The following is a 19,270-nucleotide window of genomic DNA, read 5'->3' as shown; positions in this document are numbered from 1 at the left end:
ACTTGCATATCTTTACCTAAAAATGAACAAAAAAAAAAGCAACTTTGAAATAGCTGTTTTCACTATATTCATTTCTTAAGCACTTATAGCTAGTAATGTCCTGTTACATCCAGTATATTAGTAAGTAGAACTGAATGAGAAATTTTACACATGTGTAAAATTGTCATCAGTGAGAATTTTGTTCTCAAATTCCAAGACACAAGAGAGCTTTTCCATTTAAGATTTAAGGCATAACTTAGTTCCCTAGAGAACTCCTTTGCAGAATCACTGCCTTCCCATCAGCATGAAAAGGAAATAATTGTGAAAATGAGCAGCATCTACCAGTCAAACAGCCCTGACCCAACACACCATCTCAATGAACACTCACCTACTGCTTCACAGACCCTACGTTAGGAAACAGTAATGATTATGACATAGTCAATTAAATAACACCCTAATAACACATAATAAAGAAAACATCTAGACATTGTTCTTAATATCTCAGACTCAATACTGTTTGGCAAGAGAATAGATTTTATGTATAAGAAAATGAAAGTTCCAGGGATGCTCATCCTAATAATATTCCTTAAAGTAATATCCTATAATCTAATTTCCATTTGTCCATTGGCATTTCTCAGCAAACCCTGACTTGAGGAAACAGAGGAAAAGTGTACAAAATATAAAAATTTAATATAAAGAGAAAAGTGTGACCACAAATGTTAACAACAGTGAGGAGGCAAATATGTGAATAAGTTGTGTCCATGAGTGATTCTGTGTCCATCTTCATACCTCTTGATGGATTTCCAGCACAGCAGAAGACTTCCTGACAGTGGTAACAGTGTGCAGCCTGGATAGAGATGAAAAGTGTAATTTAATATATGTATACACATTTATAAGCACATATATACATACAAACATATACTCATATACATATGTATATAGTTACATACAAGGGTACTTAAAATGGAATTAGAAGATAAGTTTACTGGTGCAAAACCCATGTAAAGTCATTTTTATAATATGTATTTTCCATGAACTTGTGTTTGATTATCATAAAGGTTATGTAGATAAGATCTCAATTAGAAAGAGATCAAAAATGATAAATTCATAATATTCAGAGTCAATTAATCCCTTGGGCAGATCTTTGCAAAACAAGCCACTTGTTTATTGCTCATTTCCTGTGCCACCATGAGTTTTCTGTTTTCTAGGATAAAATTCACTGCACAGCTACTACCACTCAGCTGAACCCTCTGCTCACCTACAGCATTGCCAACTATGACAGTCAAGGAGAGATTTAAGTTTGGGGGCTCTTTTCTTTTTGCTAAATACTAGGAAGTAGAATGCCTCCACCTTCACTGTACATTCTCGGAGTCTGAACAATTTGTTTCCACCTGAGACTCACCCAGCATCTGAAGTCACCTTCCTGGTCACTGACATAACTGGCCCAAGTCCTCACTGGTTCCCTGACTTTTCACAATGACTGTGCATGACAGTCTTCTGGGAAGCTAAACAAACTGAAGCTCAGGCCCAGCCCAAACCAATTAAAGTGGCATCTCTTCAAGTGGGTCCAGACAGCAGTTTTTCAAAGTTCCCCAGGTGTCTGGATTATACAACCAAAATTGGAAAAACACAGTTCACAAAATAGGAGAGAAGGCTACATCCTAATACTCAGGTGGGGGCAACAATTCTATCACTGTACTCTTGAACTTTTATGTTTACCTTGTAGACACATGATCAAATGAAAAAGATTAAAAAGGCCCATATTAAAAATAGTATTGCCTCTGCTGCTGTAGTTTGAGGGAAGAGAGAGAGACAATTTGAAGATAGACAACCAGTGTTTAAGATTCTGCTGTTTACAATAGCTCTATGATTTGGGGCAAATTAACTGCTTAGGGCCTAGAATTGAGATTAGCTGATATCAACGTCCATCGCCTAAAGTTGGTTCATCAGCTTCTATTAAAATCAGGTGAGGATGGCCGGCACCACGGCTCAATAGGCTATTCCTCCAACTTGCACACCGGGTTCTAGTCCCAGTCGGGGCGCCGGATTCTGTCCCGGTTGCCCCTCTTCCAGGCCAGCTCTCTGCTATGGCCAGGGAGTACAGTGGAGGATGCCCAGGTGCTTGGGCTCTGCACCCCATGGGAAACCAGGAGAAGCACCTGGCTCCTGCCATCAGATCAGCGCGGTGCGCCAGCTGCAGCGCACGGGCCGTGGTGGCCATTGGAGGGTGAACCAACGGCAAAAGGAAAACCTTTCTCTCTGTCTCTCTCTTTCACTGTCCACTCTGCCTGTCTAAAAAATAAAATAAAATAAAAAATCAGGTGAGGAATAAGGAGGGCAGTAGGGATGATTTTAACTTTTAATGAACTGCTAAAATCACTCAAAAATTACTTTCACAATCGCATATTCACTGCATTAAGTTTTCTGTTTGAATTCAAAATATTTCTCAACAGATTCTCCCCTTAGAAGCAAATACACATTTGAGATCTCAGAAACAGAACAAGGATATCAATTAATCCAGTTTAATCCAATTTAATTGTCCTTATTGCACATTAACCATGCTGGACCTCCTCTATGGATCTCCAAACCACTTGCTTGCTTAGCTTCTTAGTAACAAGGATGATAAAAAGGGGGGTGGGGGAGAGTGTTGGCTTTTTTTGTAGAGATAAAAAGAAATTTCTGATGGCTATCTTCTACTTTCTGCCCTTCACTGAAGCAGACTCTTCTAACATACACAATAAAAATTTTAAAAATAAATAAAATATGCCACCCAACACCTCATTAGCATTCCTTTCCTGAAGATGCTCCCCCAGAGCCTGTAGATTGCTGGCTGCTCAGTACTTCTGCCTGTTTTCCCACTGAAAGCTTACAATCACCGGCGAGGAAATAGCCTGAGCCTGAGCCCGAGGCTGAACCCAAGCCCTGCTCTACCACAAAAATGGCTAATGGGAACAGATAAACTGTGCTGTTTCCTGCCTGGCTGATTTTTCCAAAGGTTTGTGGCCCTAAGTCACTTTCTTCTACGTAAATTTTCCTCTTCCTATTGTTGAGTGCTGAATATTTATGAGCTGCTCACACTGGTGAGTAAACCTACAGAACACAGACCCTGTCAGAGGCAAAATTATGAGGTAGGTGAAGCACTTCCAGCCACTCCTGTCAAATCCCCATTTCCTTCAGATGAAGAAGTGCCCCATTATTTTCTCCTTCAAAGGCTCTATTAGAATTATTCTGTCTAGCTGAATTCATAATAAAGTATCAATAGCTGATAAGGGCAAAGTGTTATTACTTCCAAAGTAGATGCATTATAGTGTTTGAATTTAACTATTTAATTCAAGAGAGAAGACGTTTGCCTCCACTAAAAATTGTCTCCTAGACCTTCCAACACATCCTCTTTGCTTAATTCTTACATCTTGAGGACATGGCTATTGTTTTTATTTTATTTATTTATTTATTTATTTGAGAGGCAGAGCTAAAGAGAGAAATGGATCATTCCATTGGTGCTGCACCTATCCAAAGCCAGAAGTCAGGAGCTCCTTCCAGGTCTGCCATGCAGGTGCAGGGGCCCAAGCACTTGGGCCATCTTCCACTGCTTTCCCAGGTATATTATCAGGGAGCTGGATTGGAAAAGGAGCAGTGGGGATACAAACAAGCACTCATATTGGCAGAGGCTTAGCACACAACATCACAATGCCAGCTCCACAGACATGGATATTGTTAACAAATCATCCCAATTCTAAGCTCTAGTTAATTTGTCCAAAACTATAGATCTTTTGCTAACATCAGAATCTTAAACACTGGTTGTCTATCTCCAAATTGTTTCTCTTTCCCCACACCACATCAATGATGCCAATGTAACCTTTAATTAGTGCTTTTTTCATATTCTTTTTCACTGATCATGCATCTACATGGTAAAAATAAAGTTTCAGTGTTTTGCTACTTGCTCAAATACAGTGATAAAAAATAAACCAACTCCTTCTCAAAGCTAGTTCAACCTTTTTCCTACTGCCCCATAATTATTCAAGGAAGAAGTATTGAAAAATTTCTATATATCAAGTGAGTAATAATTAAAGGGGATCTGAGAACCCTGTCCTTAACATTTCTCACCTCAGACCATGAATTCAGGTTCTTCTAATTTTTACTGGTAAGACAAGTTGTCAATGGACACAGAAGACCACCAATGGGTCCAAGTCTTCATCTACTCTGAGCCTTTTGGGTCTTCAGGGAAAAAAAAAAAAGGTGCCAGATTCCCAAACTCTATTGTTCATTGTGTAGCAGAAACAGATGGAAGAGCTTAAGTTATGAGACCCAATAGACATGAATGTATATCCCTACTTTACTACCTTCTGGCTATGTGAATATGGGCAGCACACTTACCCTTGCTTGAACTTCAGTTTCCTCATCTGAGAAAGACAAAGAATAACACTGGGCTCTTGTAAAAATAAAATAACCTGACACTGAGCAAAAATGTTATTCCTTTCTCTCCTTCCTCTGCTTTCCCAGCTGCTACAGTCATGGTAATGATTTCCCAGACAAGAGAATCATTCTGTTGTGAGAATTTAATTTGTATCAATGCCACATAGAACAGTGCTCTTGGAGTAAAATGGATGTAGCCCCAAATAAGGAAGTTAAGAGACATTGATATACAGTGGCTGCTCAAAGAGATACTTCTCTGTGTCCTGCTTATCCCAGAATCAAAACCAGAACCACATGTCTCAGTATTGACCCATGTTGCTCAACACTGACATACCTGATGACTTAATTCCAGGAATTTTGATGAACAGAAAACAAAGGCCTCCTTACACAACTCCTAGGTGATGAGCTGTAACTTTGAGACAGTACAGTCAAGTGGGTTGCAGCCCACAGAATTTTGGAACAAAGAGTATGACTTATTTCCAACTTCTGAAACTTTACCTGAAATCTTCCAAAGACTTCTTTTTGGTTGCTTTCAAACCACTAGTTCGGCAACAGGAAAATTTGTAATCAATGACTTGGTAGATGATCGGATTGTACATGGCTGCTGATTTCGCAAGGAGTGTTGGCACCACAGAAAGCTGTATTGGGATGGAGTCTGGCCTTCCAAACGCTGACCACACAGAGACCACTGCATAAGGAATCCATGCAATCAAGAATCCAGCACAAATCAACATCGCCACCTAATGAGGGAGGGGAACAGAGAACAGAATCAAGAGACTGAAATGACATGGAGGAGGGGCAGGTCATCCTTCATACCTAAAAGTCTATTATTTTTCCATTTATCTTGTAAGCAAAGAATCATTTCAGATGGATTTTTGAGAAGTGCTGTTAGAATTTATTACAATTCTTTATCGCATTTATCACGTCCTATCCATTCTTAACCCCGAATCTCCCTATACCAAAAACCTAAAGTATAACCCTATAAAAACTGTCAGATTGTGCCTATGTTGGGCAAGAAATTATAATAAAAAGAATATCAATGTTCCCAAGCTTTCCAGACTTCTCAACCCACATTTTCTTACAAACTTGACAGAAATATGTTCACCTTGATGAAATTTTAAATTATCCATATTTGCCTCAGGAAACTTAGAGAATTTGCCCTGGTTTGAAATTCTAATATGAATCTTCTTCAGAGATTTCTATTAAATGTTATTTCTTTTGACTCAAATTTTTCTCAAGTTTGAGGGTTAGATAGTGGAAATTCACTAGGTATGAAGCAGAATAGAGTCATCAGGCTTCAGTCCAAGTGTCATAGTGCTATAAAATAAGACTTTTCCAGAAAGCACTCTTTTTTCTCACAAAATTATAATTACCTTAGAGGGCCTTTTAATTTTAGACCAAGGAATAATTAGAGACCAGGTTTAAAAACACCCTCATGGGTTTCTCACTATTTGCAGTTCAGTCCCTTTAATAAGGTAGCCCTAATTAGTGCCCTGTAACTACCTCACTGACCCCTATTAATCATCTCATGTCAATTCAACAAATGCATTTTAGCCATTGCTCTGTACAAGACACTGTGCCAGCTGATGTGAGGGATCCCAGTATAACACAGCACCTGACTTGTATCCCTCCAAAATACAAATAATTGCAGTACGAAGCTGACTATTATTTCAGTTTCAGCTCAGAGGAGCACAAAATTACATCCCACTGGGCAAACAAAGAAGATGTTCATGGAGGATGTGGTATATAACCTGCCCCTTGGTAAGAGGAAATAAAGGAATAATGGTCAGACCAGCCTGAGAGAAGGCATAACGTGTTCTGTTGCATAGTGATCAATTACTATAAGAAAATATAAGAAACCAACAAAGGGAGATGGTGCTTGAAAAAAATCATTATTGTATTTGTGGGTTTGCATAACATATTCCTGTGCTTGCAGCTTAATTCTGTATGCTTTGAGGCACTAGTAGATTTTTGAGCAGCAAACATGATGAGAGCTCTGCTTAAGATTTACCTGCAGAACGAAATAGAGAAGGAAGAAATAGGAGGTAGAATAATCATTGTTTATTCATTTAATCAAAAAATCTTGCTGAGAATCTTCTGTATGCTTTGTGTGGAGGATAAAGCATGAACAAAGCAGACAAGTCCCTGCCTACACAGAATTCCCACCCTTAGCCAGATTGTTTAGGCAAAAGTCTAAACAAGAAAAAAACGGAGTCTTAATTCGTGTATTATGGAATTGATATCATTGGCATCACATGACCCAAGCCTGGCCAATCACAGGACTACATGCCCTCAGCTGCAATAATACAAAGGGGGACTGGCACATGACTCAGAAGAGTTTGATCATGCCAATCTTGGGATTTTTATAAGGGATTTCTATTAAAAGTGAAATTACCTTTTTTTAAAGATTTATTTATTTATTTGAAAGTCAGAGTTACACAGAGAGAAGGAGAGGCAGAGAGAGAGAGAGATCTTCCATCCGCTTGTTCACTCCCCAGATGGCTGCAATAGCTGGAGCTGCACCAATCCAAAGCCAGGAGCCAGGATCTTCTTCTAGGTCTCTCATGTGGGTACAGGGGCCGAACAACTTGGGCCATCTTCCACTGTTTTCCAGGCCATAGCAGAGAGCTGGATCGGAAGAGGAGCTATGCCACAGCACCAGCCCCAAAATTTCCTTTTACCTTTGAGCTCCTAAAACCCTGGGAAGATGTCAGGATGGAGTTATCTCCATCACTTCCTCTCCCTGTCATTCTCTAGTTTAAGAACTACAGCAAAAATTCCCAACATCAGGGTAATGACAAGTTATGGAAAATCAGTGATAAAACAGTGAGATCTGAGATATTTTACTGTTGATAACTAAAGCAACCGTATTTGTGAATACTTTTTTGCTTTGGAAGTTCGATTGAATGTTTCTTTTCTTCCAAGAAAGTTGTGTACATCCATGTGTATTTCTTTTTTTAAGATTGATTGATTTTAAAGGCAGAGAAAGAGGGGCAGGAGTGGGGCAGGGGTGATGCAGAGAGATCTTCTATACATTGATTCACTCTCCAGATGCCTGCTACAGCCAGGACTAAGCCAGGCTTAATCCAGGAACCTCAAACACCATCTGGGTCTTCCACGTGGATGGCAGGGACCCAAGAAGTTATGCCACAGATTGCTGCCTCCTAGGCACATCAAGAAGAAGCTGGATGAGAGAGTGGAGCCAGGACTCTAATCACCAGCACTCCAATATGTGACGTGGGCATCCTTAGCAGTGGCTTAATCTGCTGCACCATAGTGCCCATGCCCACGTGCATTTCAATATATGTTGGTGGGGACAGAGCTATCACATTCAGGAAGTGTTCAGAACCTTCAGTCTACTTGACCTGTGGAACTGTCTGTGGAGTGTCTACTCTAAGAACACACCTTAGTGGATGCATAAGAAGAACAAAGCATGGAAAATATGCCCTAAAGTCTCAGCTGCTGAAATTATACCCAAGAATTTTAAGGTCCATCTCTGAAAATAAACTGCAGCAGACAAAAGTCTTAACATCTATTTTGCTCCATTTTGCAAATAGAGAAGCTGAATCCCTGAGAAATGAATCAAGTGAGTTCAGATCTCCCAGGTGTCTTGCAACCCTGCTTTAGGGTCCTGAGCCAAAATTATCACTTGTGTTTAACACCTATAAACTGTTCAGATCTCACACATCCATGCAGCTCTCACATTGGGCTTGCTTTTCCATGTTTCTGTAGAAGTATACCCAGGAGAAATTATCATTCGGTTTGGTCTGTGTGATTTTTGTTTGTAAATGGAATGGATGCCTCAAGGCTCACAGTGAGGGCCTTCTTTTCAAAAATTCCAAATAAACACTAACTATATAAATAAGGCTTGCTTTAGCAGATGTCTGTGGACTTCACATAGCCCCATCCTTGCTTCTTTGGTGAGTCATATGATGATTTCACAGTATCTCAAAAACTGCTTTCTGTGTTGCTGCTGACAAAGTCATTGACAAAAAATAGATTAACACTTAGTCCATAATATTTTCTGTATTTTACATAATTTCCCTTTTTGAGACTGTGCACCAGGGAAGATGGAGGGTTTAAAACATGTGCACTATGTTATCCTTTTTGAAAGGACATAGGATAATTAACCACACTGTGGTTTTAAGAACACATAGCAAATGAATCATTGTAGTTTCTCTGGGATTAGAATAAAGCTAAATACTTTCACAGAAGTATAAACAGCTGGATCTAAAAAGTACTACAAAATGTTATTTATGTTTTTGAAGTGAATACAAAATTAATATTAGGCACATTCATTTTCTATAATCTTTTCATTTTAGAATAGACTCCACACAATATTAAACATTTAAATACCAAAACTATTTTAGATATAATCCACAAAAATTTCCAAAACCTTCATGTTACACTCTATTTTTTCCAGAAATTTCAACCCATCTTGGAACATGTTATAATCTTTCCATCAGTCTGTTTCTCATCAGTCTCAATTTAACTTCACATTTTTCTCAATTCTCACTTTTGTTGACCTAAATGTCTTACCCAAATATCCTAAAATCAGTTCTGACACAGGCATCTGTATACATTAACTTTTCGTAAGTTATTTTTTTTTAATTGCTTCACTTTTATTACTACTTTTTGGCTTGTTCAAAAAGCAATAAAACTTTTTCAAAATATTTATTTCTTTTTATTTACTTGAAAGTTAGAATGGCAGAGACAGAAAGGGATAGCAAGACAGTGAGATCTTCCATCTGCTGGTTCATAGCCCAGATGCCCCTAACAGCCAGGACTGTGCCAGGCTGAAGCCAGGAGCCAGGATGAAGTCATCCAGGTCTCTCATGTGGGTTCACAGGGCCTCAGTACTTGAGCCATCGTTTGCTGCCTCCCAGGGATGTTAGCAGGAAGCTAGGTTGAAAGCAAAGGCAGAGGCAGAACTTGATCCCAGGCACTCCATTATGGGATGAAGGAGTCCCAAGTGGCACCTTAACCTCCTGCAATCCAATACCCACCATTAAATAAAACTTTAAATTCCTAAATTGGTCAGTTTTGTGGAACCAAATTCATAGAATGTATGTACATCTTCTACAACAGAACTACACATCTGCCACCTAATTCATTGTAAATACAGCTTGCTGCAGAGAACCAAAGGATGTCAACACTCTCTAGCTCTAGTTCAAGCTGAAACTCAAGTTTCAGTGCCCCAAAAATAATGACCATAAATATTCAGTTCCAGTGAGTTAGCCTCTTAAATCAATAACAAAATAATAATGTGATCAAAGGTAAACTCTTCATGTTATGTGTACTTGCACCTTTGTGTCCAAAACATCTGAATCACCCCAGCAGATATGGTTTCTAAGAAGGTGGGGTGGGGGGGGGGGGGGAGGTCTCCTTTCATCTGTGCTCAGGCAGTGTGGAAAGAGGGAAAGGTCATGGGCAAGGATATGATCTCTGTCATCACAGTGATGTTCCAGCTCCACTGATCAGTGTGAGGGGAACAGGATCCCCGGTTCTCTACATACAATCTTTTCAGGAGTGCCCAGTTCTTCCCAGGCTCCCAGTGATGTTCCAGCTCCACTGATCAGTGGAACAGGATCCCTGATTCTCTACATACAACCTTTTCAGGAGTGCCCAGTTTTTCCCAGGCTCCTTTGCCAGATGTGAATAAGGCTTCAGTAACATTTGCAGCCGCAGGATGCCTTGAATAATGAAATAGGTGAGAAGAGGAGGCGGCATGGATGTGAAAGAAAAGGCTTCTAAGGAGGAATGAAAAGATGGAAGAAATTTGCCATTGATAACAAGATCAAGTCATGTTGCTAAACCAGTTAGACTACTGATGAAAATGGTATTTCAGTGACTGGGGTGACATAGGGGTCACCGAGAGAGAGGGGGAAGAGGAATATCCTGCAAGTTGGAGGATATGAACCACTGACATGAGCACATGAGTTGAGTAGGGCTGGGTTTTCTATCTGTATCCAGCTAGCAAATGTGTAGATTAACTCCCAAGCAATGAAAAAGTGATATTAAAAGATAGTAGTGGAGTAATAAATGCCAATTATTAAACTGTTTCCTTCCATGAGTGGGACAACCTGTTATTGAGTGACAGTGACAATGTCAAGTAGAAAAGTTGACAGCTTGACCACAAGCCACCCATGACCCTTCCCTCATCTATACAAAACTAAGGGTATTCTTAAGGGTATTCTTAGCTTTCTCACTATTTATTTAGAAATTAACAGAAAAAGGAAGACCTTTCTCTCTGTCTCTCTCTCTCACTGTCTAACTCTGCCTATCAAAAAAAATTAATTACTTTGACAGCTCTAAGCATGCCTGGTTTGAGCTTGTTCTTTGCTTCTATTTAATTCACAGAATAACAAATCAGACTCTCCTTTATAAAGAAAAAATTTCTGAGATCTTTGTTACACTTGCCATAAGTTAGCTCAGGTTGTGATCCAATCAGGAAATATCAATTCATACTTTCAAAAAAAAAAAAGAAAGAAAAAGAAGAATTCCACACTTTCCAGTTGCAATTTTCTCAAATCTTAAAATACCACTGTTTTGTAAACAGGCAAAGGACACAACCAAAAAGAAAGGAGGAAATTTACTGTGTTTTGGGATTTCGGTCTAAAATTGAACACAGTATTTTGCAACTGGACAGTGGATGGTTTATATAGAGGAGGAAATATTTTATAAGTATCTGGTTCAACTAGACAGAGGAGACTTCATTGTTTATTATAAATAAAGCAAGGTCCCTGAATTGGGGATATCCTGCTTGGAGGCAGGAAACACTCCTGTTGAGAGGCCAGGTGGTTGCAGTAATAAGAGCAATCACCAGACGCCTTTATATAATTGAACCAATAGAGTCATTTTCATCAAATCTCAGAGTCTCAGAAGGTAGCTAAGATATCATTCTCTTCTCCCATCACCTCTCAAAACAGAAAACTAAAGCCCAGAAAGATTGTTTTCCCAAGGTGAACGGTGCTGAGTTACAAGCAACAGAAATGGACTTCGGCTGGATGAGGCAGAAAGGAAATTCCCTAAGAGGCTATTGATTAATACAGAGCATCACAGGGACACTGCACCTATACCTGAGACCAACCAGGCAGACATGTAACACACAAGTATGACTATGAAGTGGTACTGATGCAGAAACCATCACTGGTATGGCCATGGACTTGAGAGAGTAGACTCTGCCCCTAGACTTGGTATTGCTATTCCTGAGACAAGCTGATGGCTGTGCCCAGGGACTGTAGCTGTACCCCAGATGAAATCCTGGGAAATAGATTGCTGGTCTCTGCAGGATCTTACAGTAAGAGGCACAACGCTTCTTCTTCAATTCTTGAGCAGCGCACAAATGATGGAAATTCCTAGACACAGAAAGTGTTCAGCCTCTGGCAGCCAAAATAAATAATATAAATGCCAACTACATGAAACCTCCTAGTGGACTAGTATCAATATTGGCATTGACCCCTAGATTCAAATTCTTTTCATTATTAGGTCACTCTGAACTGATCCTTCCTCACATCAAAAAGCTCTTACTATGTTTGAGGCATTGTGTTAGGTCCAGGAGACACAAAGTGAGCAAAAAATATGATTATTTCCCCCTGGGGTCCATTGACTGGCATTGAGCAAGACAGACATTGAGCAAGTAACCACAAAACAAGAATGTAATTATAAATTAGTTAAAAATTTGACACGTTCTAGAAATAAAATGTAAAGATTTTCATGAAACACGATATAAAGACTCAAATTCAATTTTAGAAATGTTTCTCTAGAAAGTGACATTTAAGCTAAGACCAACTAAGAACATAGACATCATTAATTAATTTTAAAAAGCACAGTTCAAGGACAAGCACTGTGCCATAGTGAGTAAAGCTGCTGCCTGTGATGCCAGCATCTCATATGAGCACTGGTTGACGTCCCAGCTGCTCCATTTCTGATCCAGCTCCCTGCTAATGTGCCTGGGAAAGCAGCAGAAGATGGTCCAGTACTTGGGCTCCTGTACCCAAGTGGAAGACCTGGAAGAAACTCCTGGCTCTTGGCTTAAGACTGGCCCAACTTGCTGCTCTAGCCATTCAGAGAGCAAACCAGCAAATGGATGATCAATACCTCTCTCTCTCTTTCAACTCTGCCTTTCAAAAAAAATCGTTTAAAAACAATACAGTTCAATTTTCTCAAAAATTACCCTAAAAGTCAACACAGGGACTTCTGATTCTAAATCCTCATTGATAAATAATATTTGGTGGGTGATAAAGGAGAGGAGTCATTTGAAAGAAACAGAGCTCTATATTGAAGAGTTCTTAAAATGTTTCACATTTAATGGGAAAGCACAAAGCAAAACCAAATATCCCATCAGGTATAAAAGGAACAGGAGCACTCAAGCCAGGGGTCAAGGGAGCTCTTAACATTTATTCAGGTAATTAGATTAACTTAGTTTATTCAATTATGTATTCATTCAAGCGATTTTGATTATATATCTAGCAGGCGCCAGGCAGTAGGATGCAGTAGCAAGAAAAGTGTGAAGCACTTGTCCTCACCTCAAACACTGTCTTGCAAAATCTTTGACAAATATGTGATTCAAAGTATATCAAGTCCACTAAAGGTCAAAAACCAAGTGCTCTGATGATCCATAGCAGGGGCGTTTTAGCCCAGGGTCAGCCAAGAAGTCTTTCTGGTATATATAGGGGACACTGGAGAAACCTAGTACCCACAGGATCTGGAAACTAACTGTAGGCCTGGGATATTATAGGCCATCAGTGTGTGCTAAATGAAGGACTATGCAGCTCTAACATACATGGTATAATATTTTGGGGAAAAATTAACCTCTGCTTCTGATACTTCCTTCCAGTCACTCCACCATTCCCTTCATTAAATCAGTAGCAAGAACACGCAGTCTTGTGTGAAGACTTTTACAAGCACAAATACCCAAAGAAATAAAACATTCATTTCTTAGCTTTTCAGTTTCAAAATAGAAATTTGAAATTTACAGGGGATAAAAATAGTTGAGAGAAAAGGGTTTTGAGTATGTAAAAAAAAAAAATAACTTTGAATATCCACAGCCAGAACCTTAAAATATTCTGGGCCATCAAGATTACAATAAGATTACTATGTGAGCAATTTAGAGGAGTCATACAGAAATAAGAGCCAGATTTCCCACTCCAGAGCTGGTAAACTGCTGAAAGCCCAAAAGCAAGGGAGAACATCAGAAGAGTTGGTCACTGACCTTGAGAAGGTATCTTACTGATCTGAGCGCCAGAGACCAGGATAAGAATGGGTGACAAAAAGAACTCCCCATACATTTGGGGATAAAAGAGCAGACCAGGATCCTAGCCATGATCAATGGGTTGCAGTAGAAGTGTAGGGAAGGAGTTAGCAGTGTTGGTGAGCCTAAAGAGGCCTTATAGTTGAGACATACAAGAGACGTAAAGCCACCCATGACATCTGTTACTAAGACCAGAGGGAATTTTAAACATCTCAACAATGCTAAGTCAATGAATAGCAACAATCATAGCAAGAGCCTTACCTACCAACACCAACATTATGAAAACTTTCCTGGAACTTACAGGTAACCCTGGGAAGAGGAAGGAAATCCCTGTTCTACTGAATTTATCCTGATTGTTCAATATAAAATTTATCTTACAAGGTCAAATGTGGTCATAAAAATTAGATTATGTGGACTCATAGAAATATCAGAGTACAGCCGGCAAACTTGGCTAATCCTCTGCCTGCAGCTCCGGCACCCCTGGTTCTAGTCCCTGTTGGGGCACTGGTTCCATCCCGGTGCTCCTCTTCCAGTCCAGCTCTCTGCTGTGGCCCGGGAAGGCAGTGGAGGATGACCCAAGTGCTTGGGCCCTGCACCCGCATGGGAGACCAGGAGGAAGCACCTGGCTCCTGGCTTCAGATCGGCGCAGCGTGCCGGCTGTAGCAGCCATTTGGGGGGTTAACCAATGGAAAAGGAAGACTTTTCTCTCTGTCTCTCTCACTGTCTAACTCTGCCTGTCAAAAAAAAATATAAGAGTACATAAAAATTGTGAAAATGCAACTAAAAGATAAATTTATTTGGGTGCAAAAAGTTTTTAAATCTATGAATAAAATTTTCATTTGCCATGAACATATTGGAGACATAGTTCATATATATATGTATGTATTATATATCTATATATTTATATATATGGATTTATACCTTTGTCTATTGTCTGTTATTTCAGCCTACTGTTTATTATCTGTGATTTCAGCCTACTACAAAAATCCCAGCAGAACCATCATTTTTTTAAAAAAATCAATTAGAGGGAAGCAAAAAAGTCGAGAAAGGTTTGTAGATGGAATGCAAGTATTTGGATTGATGGCATCAAACTGGCAAAATGAAGGCTCAGGTAATAACCTAGCTAGAAATAATTAGAGTACACAAAAAAGCTACATTATTTTTGATCCCAAAATGAAAGAAGATAGCCTTTAAGTAATAAGCTTTTAGATCAGTTTATTATGAAGATCAGAGGTACCAAAGACCAATCAAATTGACAGTCTTGAGCAGTAGTTGAATAGGAGAAAAGAATCCTGAGACTATAAAAAGGCCCAGTGTGAGGTTGTTTCTACTTGCTACTACCCAAAAGGGAAAATCAAGATCAAAATTGAGTAATAATTGAAAACTGTTCGTATTTAGTACAGAAGATGTCATAATAAAAAGTTGTACTTAATGTTTCAATACAGTTGAATTTTGATGTGTATTTTTGCACAAGCATTAATAATTAGAAACATTTTATATTTTGGTTATTTATATATGTTTGACATATACAAATGAAATATGGACATATTATATAATATGTTAGAAGATGTCATTCATGATATGCTAGAGTAATATACACCTATATGTAAAACAAAATCATACATATATATATATATTCCTATACTTTCCATCTGACATCCATTTGATTAATCTGATTTAGGCTGAGCCTAACTACTTGATCTACACAGTCCAAGTAAAGCATAAAGATAGAAAGAATAAATTATATAATAGATTATAGCAACACCCTATATGTGTAATGAGTTTCAGATGTGTGGACTAAACAAGTTGGCCACCCTTCACAAATACAAAACGAACAAGATGCTAGAATATGAGTGGGTTGAGTTGATCAATTCTTAACAGGAGAGAAGATGATGTGTCACAGAATCAGAGAAAATAGAAAAGGACCTCACGGGGATAAGGACCCAGATGCACTGAGCAAGACCAACACAGTATTTTAGACCAATAGCATCCCAGGCAAAATGGCAATAAGACATAGAAGCGGAGGCAAAGAATAGAATGTTGCATGAGCCCACTCAGCAACTCTGTGCTGTCAAACGACAGAACTGCAAGGTAAACTTAAATCCACTTACCATTGCCATGGGCCTCACATGGTTTCCCCAGACATAATTGGGAATCCCATCAACTATTAAGAGAAAATTTTATCACTGGTACATTTGCCCAGTTCCTAAAACAGTACCTTGTATAAAGTTGGATATAATTTAAATACAATTCAAATTTAACTTGAATTATTTTCTTTGTACAAATTTCATTTTTTAAAAATCACAGAGAAGGAATAAGCATTTAACCTAGTGGTTAAGGCACTAAGTTGTGTGTCCTGTGTCTGACATTCAGGGTATCTGGGTTTAATTCCCAGTTTTAATTCCTAACTCTGGCTTCCTGATAATGTGGACCCTAGGAGGTAGCAGTGAAGTCTTAAGTAGCTGGTTCCTGCCATCTATGTGAGAGACCTGCGTTGAGCTTCAGGTCCTGCCTTTGGCCCCATCCCAGTCCCAGCTGTTTCAAGTATTCAGGGAATGAACCAGCAAATAGGAGTGTTCTCTTTCTTGTGCAGCGTGTCTGTCCTTCTGTTGTTCTGCCACACAAATACATTTTTTAAAAAATTTTAATTCACATATAAGAGCTAAAGGGAGAGCTAGAAATTAAGAACCTAATTCACAATGCTGTATTTTATGGAAATATTTGCCTTCCTTGCAGCCAGTTATAAGACAGAAAGGAGATCATTATTCCAGATTATGCATTTTTATCCTAGAATTATTCTGTTATAACATTATTAAAATAGATTTAAAATGATGGAAACATCCCTCAAAGCTTCTTACTCACAGTAGAATTTAGAGAATAAGGATCAGCTGGAACAATCAAGAATTTCTAGTTCAAATTGTTCAACTGAGAGATCTTTGCACAACTTCAAAAACTCTTCACTTTGGAAAGAAGGATATTGCTAGCATCAAGGTCCTATTATATGAAGCCACCTTCATTCTGGAGGGAACTATGCTATTATTGGTGCCTAGGACTAGTGGTCTCCAAAATGGGCTGTGAGAACACTTGGGGATCAATCAACATGACCAATTAGGATACAAGAAGGATGATTACAAATTTAGCATATATTTAATTTTATATGCTAATAGTTAATACACAGTTCAATGATGTTACCTAAGTGATCAGTTTAATTTCATAACTGATCAAAAAGATAGGATTAAGTATCAAAAGGATTACATAAATAAGACCATTGTCTGCAAATAATAATTGATAGAATTAAAAAGGAAAGAATGATCCTACATGGGAAGCAGGATACACAGCAGACTCATAGAATGGCAAATGCCCTAAACAGCACTCTGGCCTCAGAATCAACTTTAAAGCATTCGGATCTGGCTAAAAAGCCCATGAGAGTGTTTCAGACATGGAAAGCCAAGACACTCTGGTCAAAAAAAAAATGACCTAAATGGAAGATCTCTATGAGTGAGATCCAAGTGGGAAGAACGGGCCATCAAAGAAGGCAGTACCTTTTTCTCAAGGGAGGAGAGAACTTCCACTTTGAATATGGCCTTGTCTAAACAAGATCGGAGTTGGAGAACTCAAGAGGCTTCCATAACCTTGGCAGTTCATGACAAGAGCCTTGGGTGATTACTGACGTCATAAATAAGAGTGTCAATTGTTAAATCAATAATGGGAGTCACTGTGCACCTGCTCCCCATGTAGGATCTCTGTCCTTAATGTGTTGTACTATGCAAATTAATGGTAATACTACTACCCAAACAGTACTCTATACTTTGTGTCTTTGTGGGTGCAAACTGTTGAAATCTTTACTTAGTATACACTAAGTCGATCTTCTGTGTATAACGATAATTGAAAATGAATCGTAATGAAGAATGGGATGGGAGAGGGAGTGGGAGATGGGATGGTTGCGGGTGGGAGGGAGGTTAGGGGAGGGGAAAGCCACTATAATTCAAAAGGTGTATTTTGGAAATTTATATTAATTAAATAAAAGTTTAAAAAAAACTATATATCACCTGTATTGAAGGTATTGAAGGTATTTGTTCTGAAAAATACTGTTTCAATACAGGGTTGGAATAACATAAAAGTGTGATGAGTACTGCTTTAGACTTTACCAAGGATTACTAAAAGGAATAAGAGAAAAGAAGAACCTACAGTTTTGTTAATACATACTATATATGGGGTGACAGAAGAACATGCTTCTTATTGAATCTCCATCATAAACTAGTGACATAGATGCTACTGTTCCTCTTACACAAGTTAGGAAAATAGAGATCCAAAGAATCAAAGTATCCAGCTCTGTGTCACAGACCTGGCAAATGTCAGTGATGAGATTAAAACCCTAGTCTGTTGTCAACTTGTGTGCTCTTTTCCTTCTACCACAATATCTAAAGAACTGCCAGCTCTGAAACTAACATTCACCAAGGTATTCAACACTCAGAAATTTCTCTTGTGTTAAGCATCCCAAAAGAAACTCTGTGTGGTAAACTCATACTCTATAAGTAATTCAAGTGGTAGAATGTTGCTAATGATGCCCACCAAAGTCCATGAAAAAGTATAAGTACATGATTCATAAAATTTATTTTTGTTACCAAATTAATTGTTAAGAATCAATTATTCTCATGGAGCCAGTGCTGTAAGGTAGCAGGTAAAGCTGCTGCCTGCAGTGCCAGCATCTCAAATGGGTGCCGGTTTGAGTCCCAGCTGCTCCACTTCTGATCCAGCTCTCTGCTATGGCCTAGGAAAGCAGTGGAAGAAGGCTCAAGTGCTTGGGCCCCTGCACCCACATGGGAGACCCAGAAGAAGCTCCTAGCTCCTGGCTTCGGATCAGCCCAGTTCCAGCTGTTGCAGCCATTTGGGAAGTGAATTGCCTTTCTGTATCTCTGCCTTGCAAATAAACCTTTTTAAAATAAAAAAGAACCAATCATTCTCTATTCAGTTGAGAAAATTTGCACCCATTGGATCTATTATACAAATTTTGGTAGATATGAAAAGCGCTTGTGTGTAAGAAGGAAGAAGAGAGAAAAAAGGGAGGGAGGGAGAGGGAACCAGAGGGAGTGGAGAGAGCAAGAGAGATAGAGACAGCAATAGAGAAAGAAAGAAGAAAGAAGAGACACTTAGACAGACTTAAATAAATAATATTAAGATCAGAAGTACATAAGTGGTGGAGACGTGATGTTTTCTCCCCATCCTTGTTCCCCTATGAGTTTTAATTGATAAGAAAACCGCTCTGTGAATTATTACTGTAGTTACCTTGGTCAGTTTCATCTCAAGCACATGGCTACTATGGATTCGACTGTCGAAATGAGCTACTTCTTTGGAAGAGGACTTGACCTTGGCGATAATCTTCACGTAGGAGAACACGATCACAGCCGTGGGGAGCAAGAGGCAGAAGAAGAGGATGTTCAGGATGAAAACCTGACCCCCTACAGAGGCCTGGGCCAGCCACCAGTCCAGAGTGCACGAGGTTCCGAAGGGCTCAGGTGCGTAGTCCCCCAGACCCACCAGGGGCATAGTGGTCCAGAAGGAGGCATAGGCCCAGATGACCGCCAGGCAGATGTAGGCATGCCTTCTCTTCAGCCAGACCCCTGG

At 39.2% G+C, this 19,270-nt stretch overlaps 1 protein-coding gene across 1 annotated transcript in view; it reads right to left on the bottom strand.

Annotated features, from left to right (window-relative positions):
- Positions 1-762: 762 nt before the first annotated feature.
- OPN5 (opsin 5) overlaps positions 763-19,270 on the bottom strand; it is a 30,049-nt gene continuing 11,541 nt past the window's right edge. Inside the window, exons 4-6 of the mRNA XM_062187516.1 lie at positions 18,932-19,266; positions 4,891-5,132; positions 763-826 (exon numbers count right to left, since the gene is read on the bottom strand). Coding sequence (XP_062043500.1) covers positions 763-826; positions 4,891-5,132; positions 18,932-19,266 — 641 coding nt within the window. The remainder of the gene's footprint in view (positions 827-4,890; positions 5,133-18,931; positions 19,267-19,270) is intronic.

This window comes from Lepus europaeus, chromosome 3 (genome assembly GCF_033115175.1).
Source record: "Lepus europaeus isolate LE1 chromosome 3, mLepTim1.pri, whole genome shotgun sequence".
Lineage (NCBI taxonomy): Eukaryota > Metazoa > Chordata > Mammalia > Lagomorpha > Leporidae > Lepus > Lepus europaeus.
This window is presented reverse-complemented; position numbering and strand designations above follow the sequence as displayed.